This window comes from Pogoniulus pusillus, chromosome 23 (genome assembly GCF_015220805.1).
Source record: "Pogoniulus pusillus isolate bPogPus1 chromosome 23, bPogPus1.pri, whole genome shotgun sequence".
NCBI classification, from domain to species: domain Eukaryota; kingdom Metazoa; phylum Chordata; class Aves; order Piciformes; family Lybiidae; genus Pogoniulus; species Pogoniulus pusillus.
Genome location: NC_087286.1, coordinates 22,723,561 through 22,736,593, shown reverse-complemented (window position 1 = coordinate 22,736,593; position 13,033 = coordinate 22,723,561). Strand labels below are relative to the sequence as shown.

The window sequence follows — 13,033 nt, the reverse complement described above, 5'->3', positions numbered from 1 at the left end:
TATCAGAAAGGTTGACTTCACCCTAGAAAGATTTATGACTGTGAGAGGGATGACAGTGGCTCAGCTGCCAGCACAGGTGGCTCAGCTGAGCACCTGAAGCCATCTGGAGTGAATGCAGGCACGAGCATCTTTTCAGCCTTTGAGGAATTATAAGCCTCAACAAACTATTTGTTGCTACCTGAAAGTGTCCTAGGTCTGAGGATAACTGTCCTTCCCGTTTGGCAGCTCATTGGATGCCAGGCAGCTTTCTGCTCCATTGCTGTCTCCCCATCCAGGGGCACCTTAGGCCCAAATGAGGAAAAAGAATTCTGCATAGAGCTGTCAGCTAATATTGTGGTAAGTTTGGTAACTGCTGCAATTTTACCAGAAGAGCAACATTGGCATTCTCATCTCACTTCCACCTGGCAAAAGAAAGGTGCTCTATATACAAAATATAGTGGTCTGGGTTTTGAATAGCATCTCTGCTTTGCTTTACAGGTACATGATTGAATGAAAGTACTAGACAGTCCACAATTTTTCTAGCCTGCCTTTCAGTTTCTCAGCTATTCTTGTTTTCTTTCTCTCTTGAAAGCCTATTCAATTACTCTTAGTGCTGATTACTTTTCTTGCAGCTTTAATATCCTCACTTTGGATTATCCCAATGAAATAGAGCAGACTGGCATATACAGAATACATTTGGGTTTCTGATTGCAACTGGTCTCATTACATTTTGGTATTTCAAAACTTAAAAGGGGCTGATGGGAGTGAGAGTCTGCAAAATAGAGTGGAGATTGCAGAGGTTACAAACTTCAGGAATGCAGCCATAGAGATCATAGGGGCATTGAAACAACTGATTTAATGCAGCTAAACAAGGGAGCTTCCTATCAGTATGGTTTATTGGCTCCTGTTACAGTCTCTGGAGACCTAAGTTTCAGTTATTCAAATAAATGTAGGTTTTCATTACTATCAGAGATGCCCTAGCAGACCTTACATACCCATGAATGCCTTGCACATGTGGCACAGGATCCCAATAAACCTGAAACTTCTTCATGGAAAGCTGGAGGCTCAACAGGAGACTCTGGGGATCTGAAAAACGCTTTTGCTTATGGCTGGGCAACTGAATGCCACACAAGCCACCTGCAGGGAAGGTGAGCTAGATGCGTAATTACCATGAACGGATCAGTGGAGACACAGAACTCCTATCTGGAGTTCACTTTTTCATGTGAGCTCACAAGGGCTCACATTTAGGGAAGTTACATTTAGGAAACTGAATAGGCAGCTGAATCCCAGTCTATTATTTTATGTAGGATGCACCAATTCATACACCGATAAGGCAAAAAAGTATCAATAATCTTGAATTAGCCAGAACACTGATGTGATTGGGGCACACAATTCATCCTGTAAGTCCTGCTTTAAACCTAGGCAGATATAAAACCTTGGTTTGGGAAGATTACCTAAGCATGACTAGAAGTGATTAATGCTTGGAGCTTTAACATTTGTAATATAGGAAATATGCCAGAAATCACTACAGGTGCTGTTTCAGGCTTGTGGACTGATGTGGGCACAAAGCCAAGAAACAGACACAAATTTTCACATTGGTACTGCCTGCTAAGCAAATCTGATGGTAGCAGAAAATATGCTTGAAACAACTCAGAAAAATTTTACACAGTTGCATTGTCGCTCTAGATTTGGCCCAGTGAAGTTCGTAAGTGTTTCCTAAATACATTCCTTAACGAAGCTCCCTTTCCTCTGACGTTTGCTCCATTCGCAAGGAAACTTGACTGTTCTCCTTTCAGGGTGAGCTGAAAGACCTCGTCCTTTCCTGTAGCATAGAAGACATGGCTGAGCCCCTCTTTCTGAGTCTTTCTGGAGAAGTGAAAGGACTGCACGTCACCTACTCAGTACCTTGTGAAAGTGCAGTTGCCAGGTAAATCAAGGGGTTTCCCCTAGCTGAACAAAAACTATTTCTTACCAAAAGAAAAACATAGTAGAAAGGGGAGAAAATCCACTTATCTTTGTAAACTTCATTCCTCCTCCTGCTGTAGACAGCAAGGACAGTAAAATGTGCTGGAACAGTTCACTGCAGCTGCCTATGTGAAGAAAAATACTGGCTTTACTCCCTAGCCAAGTTCAGCATCTTCATAAGCCCAAGAGAAAACTGGGGAAGACCACTACTTCACCACTGTTTAGCAGAAACAAATGAATGACTGTGAATTCATTCGTTCATGAATAATAAATTGGTGTGAATTTAACTGCATCTTAGTGAAACTCATGTTATGCCTGGTCTCCTTTTCCCTCTTGGCACTTGCAAACTGTCAGTTGCCTTCACACTTTTGTTTAAAGAGAGCATAAAATGTCACCTTTTTCTCTGGTAATCAAAGTGTGGAACCTCTGTAGTCTCTCACATGTTTACGTGTAACAGTTTTTTTCTGGAATGCCAAAAAATTTGCAAATTCAACTCTTAGATGGAATTCAGAATTACAGAATTATACCCGAGATCCTTTTTTTGAACCATTACATTTTATAGTTACACTGTGAGACATGATACTAAAGAAAGATGAGCACACTCCTTTCAGACTTGGTATATTTGACTGATTTTGATGTCGTGTTTCTGATGTGTAGCAGGATTACTCTGATATGTACAGGATGGGTATGCTCATCTTTATATGAGTAAAACTGGCTTTAATTTGGTTGGTTGGCATGTTAGACATGATAACAGTTTTTACCCAAAATGAATCATTACATGGGTAGAAGCAGTAAATGCTGATGACAAATCACAGGCTGTATGGTCCTCTCAACTGATCACCACAAACACATTGATACTGCACATTCAAAAATCTCTTGGAATGACCTGTGGCATAAGAAATTAAGCTCAGTGTTTTGATATTGCTGTCATCTTCCCTGACAGCCATGAAAGGCAAAGGCCACAAGGCTTGTGTGATCTTCTTTTGGACTTTGGATCTGAAGTGGCAGTCAATGACATAGTAAAGCGCCAGCTAATTCTTACCAACCACACTGGGATCAGTGCTCCCTTCAAGCTGGAAGCTGAGTATTTTACTGGGTGTTTACTTGCTCCAGAACAAGGAATCTGTCTGTAAGTTGCTTTTCTGCATAATGACTCAAATGCTAATGTAGGTCTAGGTTGAATCTGAAGTCAGGACAGAGTGCTGTTGCCTCTGTCATAAGATGCACTTTTCAGTGCTCTGGTGGGCTTTTCCTCAAGCTCTTACACTGACCGTGGTAATGAAACCTGCTGGTGAACTTTCCTGCAGGAACAGCTCTCAGTGCAAGGACGAAAGATTTAACTGGTGTAAATGGCAAAACACTCTTGTAGCCAACAGTCATAAGCTGGTTTACATCAGCCAAGGCTCTGCTGTGTTAGATTGTACACAGAGTCTTAGAACTCCCAAGCTGATTCACTCATAAGGATGCTACTTTCAAACAGTGCTTTGTAGGCAGCCCTTCTTTAGGTTACAATAGCATATAACTGATGTAGGGATCAGGCAGAGCTATTACTGTAGCAGAGTCCTCATTTAACAGAATTATTGTGATTGTTTGTTTGTGTTTTAGTCTCGGGTGGTTTTGTTGTTTGTTTGTTTTTTTAAAGCTCCTCAAGCAACCTGTTGAAAAGAAGAGGACCTGTCACAAGACACACAGCCAGAAGAGCACAGTCACGTATGAGAAGATCTATTATCACAGAATCACCAAGTGATAGGAGTTAGAAGGGATCTCTGGACTAGATAGTTCAACTTCCCCTGCCAGAGCAGGTTTACCTTGAGCAGATTGCACAGGAGTGTATTCAGACAGGTTTTCAATCACTCTAGAGAAGAAGATTCCACCACTTCTCGGGCAGCCTGGTCCCAGTGGTCTACCACCCTCAAAGTAAAGAAGTTCCTCCTTATGTGTAGATGGAAGCCTTCAGTGGAGAAAAGGCAAAAGCCAGCTGAGTAATACATGCAGCACTTGGTGTACTGGTCAGGGTCAGCATTTTGTTCTCAGAGTATCTGGCTAAGACTTCACTGTTAAGTGACTTGATTTTCAGCTCGTTTCTGAGTTTGACGCGTTGTATAAGCATGAAGTCAGTCTCTCTTCCCCTCACTGCTTCTTCTTTCCCTCTCCCTCAACTTTTCCATATCTCTATTTCTTCTTGAAAACTTCCTATGGAAACAAAGATGGGTGATTCTGATTCACTCACAGGATCATTCCCAGCACACAGTGCAGACAACATGTATAGTATTTGGCTATTTCCCTCCTACACAATTGTCCGATATCGTTGCATCAGGCTTTTGTCTCTCAAACCCTTTTACCTACCTTCCCCACTCTGCTACAGCAGAGCCTATCTATCATTTCTGATGCATTGTACTGAAAAATGCAGCCCCACGAGACCCGGGGGGGGGGGGGGGGGGAGAAATGGGGAGTAAAACACTATAAAGTGTTGGATGAATCTTCTGTATCCAAATAGAACTTAGACACATTGGTACCTTGCCATAATATTTGTTATCTGTTGTAAAGACAGAGCTTTTCAGCTGTTCAATTAGTGCTTAAGACTGGAGAAATGCTGTCCTGACAGATTTCATGCAAGCTTACTGCTTTAGAAGGCCAGGTGACTCAGTGTGGAACAGCTCTGCTCTTTGTAACACATTCTCTGTGTTGGAGAGTGCACAGAGATAAACGGTCAACTGCTAATGAAACCATAACCAGTTGCACAGATTCCAGCTTATTTTTCTCAAATATGTGTTTCATGCAACCATTTTAGTGCCTTGCACAGGCCTAAGAGTCCTGGATCAGGTTATCATAAGGGAGTCCTGTGAAATAACCTCTGCAAAAATGATCTCTCTCTCAGATGAAGACCCACTGCAGAAGGGAACTGTGGATTGGGTGAATGATCCCAGGGTTTTTTAAGTCATCGAGGATAGGCTATGATGAAAGTCAGCTGAAAAACATGGCCCTATATATTCTTTGAAAGATTAACTTTGTTGCATTTCCTTCAAATTCACCAAATGCTTCTTTGCTGTGCTTCTTCAGAGTTTGCAGCAGCACTGCTGTCTCATGGGAAGGGAGTAGCTTTCCATATACAGCCTTCCACAGGAACTCTGAAAGCCTTCCAGGAGCTAATCATAGAAATAACAGCTTACAACAACATGTGGGGAGAGTACCAGGATGATCTTGTCTGTAAGGTACGTGAGGCTTCAGTTTTAAGTGAAGTGCCATCTCCTATGGCAGATCTTACACCAATGATTTTTCCCAGCTTCCTGTCTGTTTAAAAGCACTTTTGCAGTTTGTTAGGGCTTGTGTAAGAATTCAGGGTAGATATTGCTATGCCACTGCCTCCAAACCATGTGTAAGGAACAATCATTCACTCTTGCAGTGCATGATTTAGTTTTGGGGTAGCGTTTACCCTTGGGAGGTATTCATGTGCCTTTAAAATTACTGGAGCAGTTATGATTTGTAAAAGTGCTTGTTAGCTGGCCAGTACCACTCTGTTCTACCAATACAATATATTGAGTGGCATGGAGAAGTCCTAAGGAGGCTGATGAATATATGAGATACTGCATTCTACTGCTGAGAAGAGCTTTTGTGAGCTGTGTTCATTAGCATGAATTAGATTGTTCTCAAAACCAGCCAGAAAAATATTTGAAAACCCAATCACTTTTCAAAATACAGTTTTGTAACACAGAACTAAAGTTTTGTCTTGATTCTAACAGCAAAAAATTCATTTTTAATAGGTGGGAATCTTACCAACTAAATTAATTCCTATGCAAATGACTGTGAAAGGCTGTCCAATCTTCCTGCAGATGACAGGACCACAAACAGAGCAACCCATAATCAGGTATAGCACAGAACACTGTCAGAGAATTAAATAGCACTGGAGTACAGCCAACATACACACCTGTTTCCATCATTTTATGATATAATGAGAAGACAAGCAATGTGGCTGTCTATCTGCAGTCTGTGCTTCTATAACACCAATCTCTGGCAGTATAATAAGAAAAGAATCTGCATACAAGAGTTCACCCAATCCAGCCTTATTCTGATCCTGAGGTGATGGAAAATGCTGCGTGGTGGCAGTTCTTGTCATCATCCACATCTCATTTCTCCCAGCTCATTTCTCCCAGTCCCTTTTCCTGGACTGGGAGAAATGCAGCCCCAAGGTACATACAGGCAGAGAAAGGCTTAAGCTCTCTCTACCGCAAGTTGCATCTGCACATCTGGCAAAGGTTGTTTTATAGGGCCTCGGGCACTAATGAGCCAGCTGCTGTACGGCAAGACTGCTGCTCTGACTTCAGAGGAGTTAGCATTAGAATGTAACATACTACAGCCAAGAGTATTTGCAATGTCACAAGCTACAGAAAACTGATGTAGCTACAAAAAAGCCAAACCCTTATGCACCTGGAAATTGTCTGACACAGGTCACCCCACTGTTGCATTGCCATTTGTAGCTGCTGTCAGAGTCTTTCTACAAAAGCCGACTTTACATGCTTGCCCTGAAACACCCGGGACAAGTAAGAAAACCAGAAAAGAGACTGATTGAATAAAGCAACTGTGTATTTGACGGTGCCCAGCCACACCTTACCTGACAGCCACTTGTACCAGGCTACCAGTGAAGCCAGATAATGTTTCCACTTCCAAACAAATCTTTAATTATTTCAGTCATTCGCTGCTATTTTCTGCATGTGGTGACAGCAAGGTTCTCCCACCCCAGGTTTGGCACTCACATCTCTGGAGCACCTCCTGTCTTCCGGAGGATGCAGCTCAACAACCCCGCTCCCTTCGGTAAGGATGACTTTTGTACTGCAACCAACAACACTTGCACTGCACTTCTTCTGACAATGAAAATAGAAGAGCCTATTAACATATTAATTCACTATTGGTTTACCAATTAGTTTAGTTCTTCCAAAAGTCATAATGACATACAAGAGAGTGCCTAAGCTGTTTTCTGTTGCAGCTAGTCCAGAACAGAATATATATTGTCAGGGCTTTATGTGCACACAGTAGCATTCTGGCATCACTGCTGTGAGTGTTGGTTTGCTTCCCATGACAGTAGAGCAGCCAGAGCATAGGAGGCTCAGAGTGTGGTTGCTGTGAAACTGTGCATCCCATCCTGTTGTGTTTGCCTATCAAAATTATGGGAATCCAGGCTCTTCCATTTTGTCTTCGTAAATCCAGTCACCTGCTTGTTAGTGGTATCTTCTGGCTCTTCTGTGCTTAGTCTTTTTATCTTGCATGAGGTTTTAGCTCTTCAGAACAAAAGTCAGTCATTTTCAGATTTCTGAATGCCACCAAACATATTTGCTTTAAAACAAAGTGTTCATAATTTATTTTATTGTTACTAAAAGTATAGTTTAGGGCTTAGAGAGCGACCAAGCTACGATAAGAGCATATCACACATGATCTTCAATCATTTTTGCTTGAAGCAAACATGAAAAGCTTAAGATGTGCTCTAATACAATCCGTCTGCTAAACACAAATCCATTGATTGATGTTCTGGTTCTCCGATACTAAGCTGTGAGTCTTCTCAGTGACCAGAAGTAATTGTGCTTTCTCATTTTCAATTCAGACATCCGCCTGGACTGGCAAATTTACAACCAAGAGCAAGATGATAAGAAGCTGGTGGACCTGCTGATGTTCTTTGGAGACCCCTTTCCTCTTCAGGACATGGATGAAAATGAGACTGCATCAACTGGTAGCACCTTGGAGTCAGAGATCATGTTAAAGTTGGATCAAGCTGTTATTCCTTGTGGAAGCATTCATCTAGCTCCACAAACCACAGATGAGGTCAGCTGTTAGTCTGGTTTTTGTACTGCAGCTGAGATACTGATGGGTTTCTTGGCACGGGAGCTTGAAAATAATAACACATCATATACCTTGTAACTAAGAGCTGGGTTGTTAAAAGAAATGTCAGCTCTTCACACAAAAAGGTGGTAATGGGTAGATTGCTGTTGGTATCAGCCATCTGATTCCAGAATAGGCCATGAGCAAATATCTCTTCTGATAGTTGAAGAAGCTGATAGATACTTTATAAATAATGTCATTGGAAAAGTAATGCCATTTTACATCCAAGTGTTGCCATAACTAAACCTTCTTATTTGAGTCTACTATTCTAATGGTACTTTACAGTGTCAATGTGTGCTGTAGCCAGGGACCAGAATCTAGCCTGTGAAGCTCAAATTGTAGCTCACAATCTGGAGGTGTTTATCCCAGTGCTGAGGTTAGATTTGCTCTGTTACTCCATTAGATTATGGTAACATCTATGACATGTGAAGTTTGATTGTAATATGGCAATTTAAAGTCAGAGATTCATAGAATATCAGGCTGGAAGGATCACTAGTCCCAATCTTTCGGGTAGGAATACAGTCTAAATGAGATGGGACCAGCACCCTGTCAAGCTGGGCCTTGAAACTGCCTAATGTAGGGGATTTCACCATCTCCTTTGGGAGTTTCTTCCAATGTCTCATAGTTTAAATGGTGTCTTGAAGGGTTGGTAGTGACCGGGAGAAGCTATCATGCAGGATATGTCTATTTCTCACACAAATGGTTTACAGAAAATATACTGAAATCACATTTTTCTCTGAATCAGGTCAAAAGACATATTTTTTTTCTATACCTCTAACCTTTTCTTGTGTAAACAAAGGAAACAATATTGCCCTAGAGTGCTAGTTTCTCTGATGGGCCAAAGATGTCACTGCTGAGTGATCCTCCTGTAGGAACAGGACCTAGGCATGCATTTTCCCAAGGAGCTCACGGGGCAGTTTCAGGAGAGCAAACCAGTGCATGAGAAAGTTACTGTACAGGACACTTCCACATGCCCAGCTTTTGTGCCAGGAAGAAGGAATGGAGCTGGCCATCCAGTGCAGCAGGTCCCCCTGCATGCTGCACCCACATTCCCCCCCTATAGTGTAACAGTTTTAACCATTCCCCACCCTTGTGTCCCTGTAGTCTTCAAGCTCTGACAGCCAAGAGAAGGAAACAACCACTCAAGAATCTACAACACAGGAAAACATCACTATACTTATTCGTCCTCATGAAGGGATTCCTGCAGACAACCCCTACTCCATTACCCCACGACAGATCGTAAGCATTTGCATTTCCTTTGTGCTTAGTTTTAGCATGTTTTCTGTAGGATAATGGAGATGGAAAAAGAGGAGGTGAATTTGGTTTGAGGTACAGACAGCTGTACAGTGAAAGACTAGGTTGGGCACTGGGGTCTTGATGGTGGTTATCAGGAGTTTGTAAAGTCAACAGAAAAGTGTCCCACTTACATTCGAGCAATTACCTGATGACTGGAATTAAGTGGTCAGTTGTACTGGGCTCTTCAGAGTGGCGTCTATGGAGTTGTCATGGTGGAATGTGTGGCATGAGGCGAATGGCATCAATCTGAAGCTTTGGAAGCATGTGCTTAACCAGGGTAGGTTGCTAAGTAGCCCTGGCAGAACTGGGAGAGCAAGCCTGAGCATAGCCCATCCCCAGGAGACTTCATGCTGCCTGTGCAACTTGTTTTAGCAGCTGAAGGGTGCTTGTGCAATCCCAAAGCAGCTCCCTGCGCTGCTGAACTGTTGTCTCCCCCACTGCAGGTGGTTCCAGGAGGTGGCAGCGTCTGCGTTTGCATCTCTTTCACCCCATGCATCCTCCCAGAGACCGTGACTGAAGTGCAGTGTGAGGGGCTTGATGCTGGGCTTCGTGAGCCTGGACGACAAGGTAAGCTGTCTATTGCGGCAAGACTAGAGGCGAATGAAAAACAGTGCGTTCCCTTTCTGCAATTTACTACAGGATTCCTGGCTGGTCTGCACCAGCAGTCCTGTTCTGTTGCCCTGTACAATCTTCCCTAACTGGAGTGGTTCATTGTTGTGTTTGTCTTTAGCTTGGAAGCGTTCTGAGCGAGAGTGTCACCATAGTTTGAAAGGCTGTCACAACATCGGGTTTTATTGGTAACAGGGAGTTTACAATGGGACTGAAACTCAGCACTGCTGAGTCCTGTGCTTAGCTCTGCATCCACCTTCCTGTGTGGATTTGGACAGCATGTCCCTCCCCTGGGGAAAATTCAACAACTGCAAGTGCAGGTCACAGACTAAAGTGAGGGCTGAGCACTGTTTCATGAGTTGTTCTCTTGACATGAATCATTGCAAGCCCAGCTGTGCTTAGCTTTTGCTGTTCCTTGCACATTGCCACCGTGTCTTACACACAAGCAACAAATCAACAAGCAGACTCTTGTTTTGGCCAACAGCTTAGGCTGAAGGCAGGGTTTCAGTGCTAGAGCTATCGTTTCATACATCATTTCTGTTTCCCATTTTCTTGTCAGCTTGCACAGACAGTGCCCCACCAAGTGATCGCAGCCATGGCTATAAAGCTCCACCGTTACGAGTCTCCTTGCAAGCTTTTGTAGCACAAGCTCTGTGAGTACCATTGCTGACAGCCACTGTGCCCACAGAGCAAGTCAGCTTGAGAGCAGGCTCTGACCAGCTCTAATTCTTTCACTCAGGTTAAAAGTAGATATGGATCACAGCAGAGGGATGGTGTTTTATTCAGCAGCAAGTGATCTCCCTACCAGATCAACCCCCATCAGGAGTAAGTACTTCACGCACTGATGTGTTCAGCTGAGTTTGTGCTGCTGCAAAGATTTCAGAGCTGTGCATGTGGCAGCTTTCTATATTGAGCATAACAAGACAGGTCTTTATTAGACATAAGCAAGATGATCTTAGACAATACTGCTTTATATGTCTTTTGCTTTGTAAGTAGAGAAATAAGTACTTAATTTCAGAACGCAGAGGTCTGAGAGCAGAGGGGATCACTCAGAACAGCCTGATCACTCATTCACCCTAAACACTCAAGACTCCTTAAACATTATTACATTGTTTGTATTTTAGTTTTACTCAAGAAATTTGAAAAGCACAAGTAGGAAATATTGGGCTACAGGCCTTCAGATCTCAGTAATGCTGAATGACCAGACTAGCACAAACCTCTCAAGGGAGTCAAAATTGACCCTGTTTTGAATCATTTCTCCACCAGGTTTTGACAGATTCAGTAATGACTCAGAGTTTGAAACTCACAAATCACACTAAGGCTTCCTCTGTACTTCAAGCTCTTTGGCTACACCCTTTCAGCCTGTCCAGCACCAATAACACCTCACCGCAAGAAAGAGGAAATGAACAGCAACCACAACTGTACTTTACCACAGCAAACATGCTGGTTAGGCTCAGAAATAATAATCCTCTGCCAGAATAGATAGTTCAGTAATTGGTGTGTTCACATGGCCAGAAGAAACCACAAGAAAAACACATCAGTCCAGAAATCTCTTGGTTTCAGGGGAAATAGTGCCATACTAGCAAAGGCTATGAATGCAATTTTTCTGCTATATTTTGGGTACAAAATGTTTTTCCTACAGTGACCCCACTGTGCTTTTTCTTATCAACTCTGACCATTGTAAACTCCTGTAGAAAACCCTGTGGTTTCTGGAGCTCACCTAAATCAACAGCCTATGGAAACTGGGCAAATGGAAAGATTTCCCAAGACTGCAGTGCCTTGGTTCTTTAAATTAAATACAGGCAGTGCGAACGCAGGGGGAAAAAAATGGGTTACTTTTGAGTGCATACAGTGACATTGAAGGAAATGAAGTCCTGGAGTCAAGAATAGCTAGGGTGCAAAGAACAAGTAAGCAGTCGCATGTTTTGAAGCATGTTTCCTATTTGTCAGTGTTCATTTTGAAACAGAGACACATGTCTTAAATCTATCTGTGCAGAAGTCTTGCATGTCTAAGCCAGCTTTGGGGAAAGTTTAACCTAGGGAATTTAGAACCTTTGTCTTGCTAGAGGCTGTTTGTCCCCTGTGGTTCAGAGATTAGCTGTTCACCTTTACACTCCATCTCTGTGTATTGGATTCATAGAAATAGCTGTGTTTTTGTTCCAGTGGGAATTTGGTTTCTGGCATGACACCTTTGGGTTCAGTGGAAAAATGTGTGCCTGGGCCTTTGAGCGTTGTTTATTTTGGATTTCCTGCACAGAATCTTCTTATGTGATGGTTTTCTCACAGGTGAAAGTGTCATTCCACACAACTCTGGAGCTGCTTACATATCAGCATCTGCCAGATACCCAGCTGCTTCCTGGAATGCAAATGCTCCAGTTGAGAATGGAGAGAAAAAGCTTGCAGTTTAATCAAAATCTAGTCATTGAACATAGTAACAGCACGTGCCAGGTATGAGCAGAAGAAGGTCTCTGGGCCATGAGAAAGGGCTGTGTTTCATCAGCATCTCTGCCCCAAAATGCACATGCCTTAGGCTCTGAGAAGCAGCCACCCTCTAGAGTGTGTTGTGTCATGCAGCAGTAGTGGTAGGATTGTGAGCTGCAGGAGAATAGTTGGACTTGATCTCAAAGTTCTCTTCCAACCTCAGTAGTTCTGTGCTTCTATCTAAGTAAAAGTGGATTTACAAAAGGAGATGGCTCTTTGTTGAGACCACAGGTGACTCTTAGGTGTGGGGATAGCACCCTGGTGCTCATGCCAGCGATCTTCGACCAGCCTGGATCATCTGGCTAAAAAGTGAAGCACACTCAGAGACAGTGTGACTCTTACCATCCTTCTGTGAGATGGGGTCAGGCCTCTCTCAGGGAACATGCCAGTGCCTGAGTCCCTGAGCACTGCCTCCTGCAGTACCCAAGTGCTTCTCAGAAAGTCTCAGCAGTCTAACTCATGTGGAGGGGTACAGCCCACATGCATTTAATGAGCAATCTCTTCCAGATGGAAACCTATAAACCCCTCCCCCAAGCCTGCAGCCCATCCAGCACACTGCAGGCATGTATTTCTCATAGCAGATATTTCTGGAGGCTGACAAAGTCAATTTATAATAATCTTGGGAAAATCTGCAAAAAACTGAATGACTCACAGCAGGCCATGTACAGTTCCAAGGGGGCGAGATGCTGTAATGCCTGCATCTCCACAGAAAACCCTAATAACAAAGGAGAACCTTTGCTCATGTTAATTTGTTAAGACCACAGTGCCTGGTTGGAAAACCTTTCCTAAAACAGTAAACCAGCAACAGCTCAGTTCGCTCAAAGCTGTAGAATGG

The 13,033-nt window shown here is 43.1% G+C and overlaps 1 protein-coding gene across 1 annotated transcript in view; it reads left to right on the top strand.

The window, feature by feature from the left end:
- The window catches only part of DLEC1 (DLEC1 cilia and flagella associated protein), a 36,937-nt gene that overhangs the window by 16,662 nt on the left and 7,242 nt on the right, over positions 1–13,033 (top strand). The window contains 17 exon segments of the mRNA XM_064162920.1: positions 226–336; positions 1,776–1,906; positions 2,888–3,073; positions 3,587–3,654; positions 5,005–5,156; positions 5,706–5,809; positions 6,683–6,753; positions 7,538–7,755; positions 8,917–9,051; positions 9,552–9,638; positions 9,640–9,675; positions 10,277–10,301; positions 10,304–10,370; positions 10,457–10,517; positions 10,519–10,542; positions 10,984–11,163; positions 12,004–12,165. Of these exon segments, the coding sequence (XP_064018990.1) occupies positions 226–336; positions 1,776–1,906; positions 2,888–3,073; positions 3,587–3,654; positions 5,005–5,156; positions 5,706–5,809; positions 6,683–6,753; positions 7,538–7,755; positions 8,917–9,051; positions 9,552–9,638; positions 9,640–9,675; positions 10,277–10,301; positions 10,304–10,370; positions 10,457–10,517; positions 10,519–10,542; positions 10,984–11,163; positions 12,004–12,165 (1,818 nt within the window).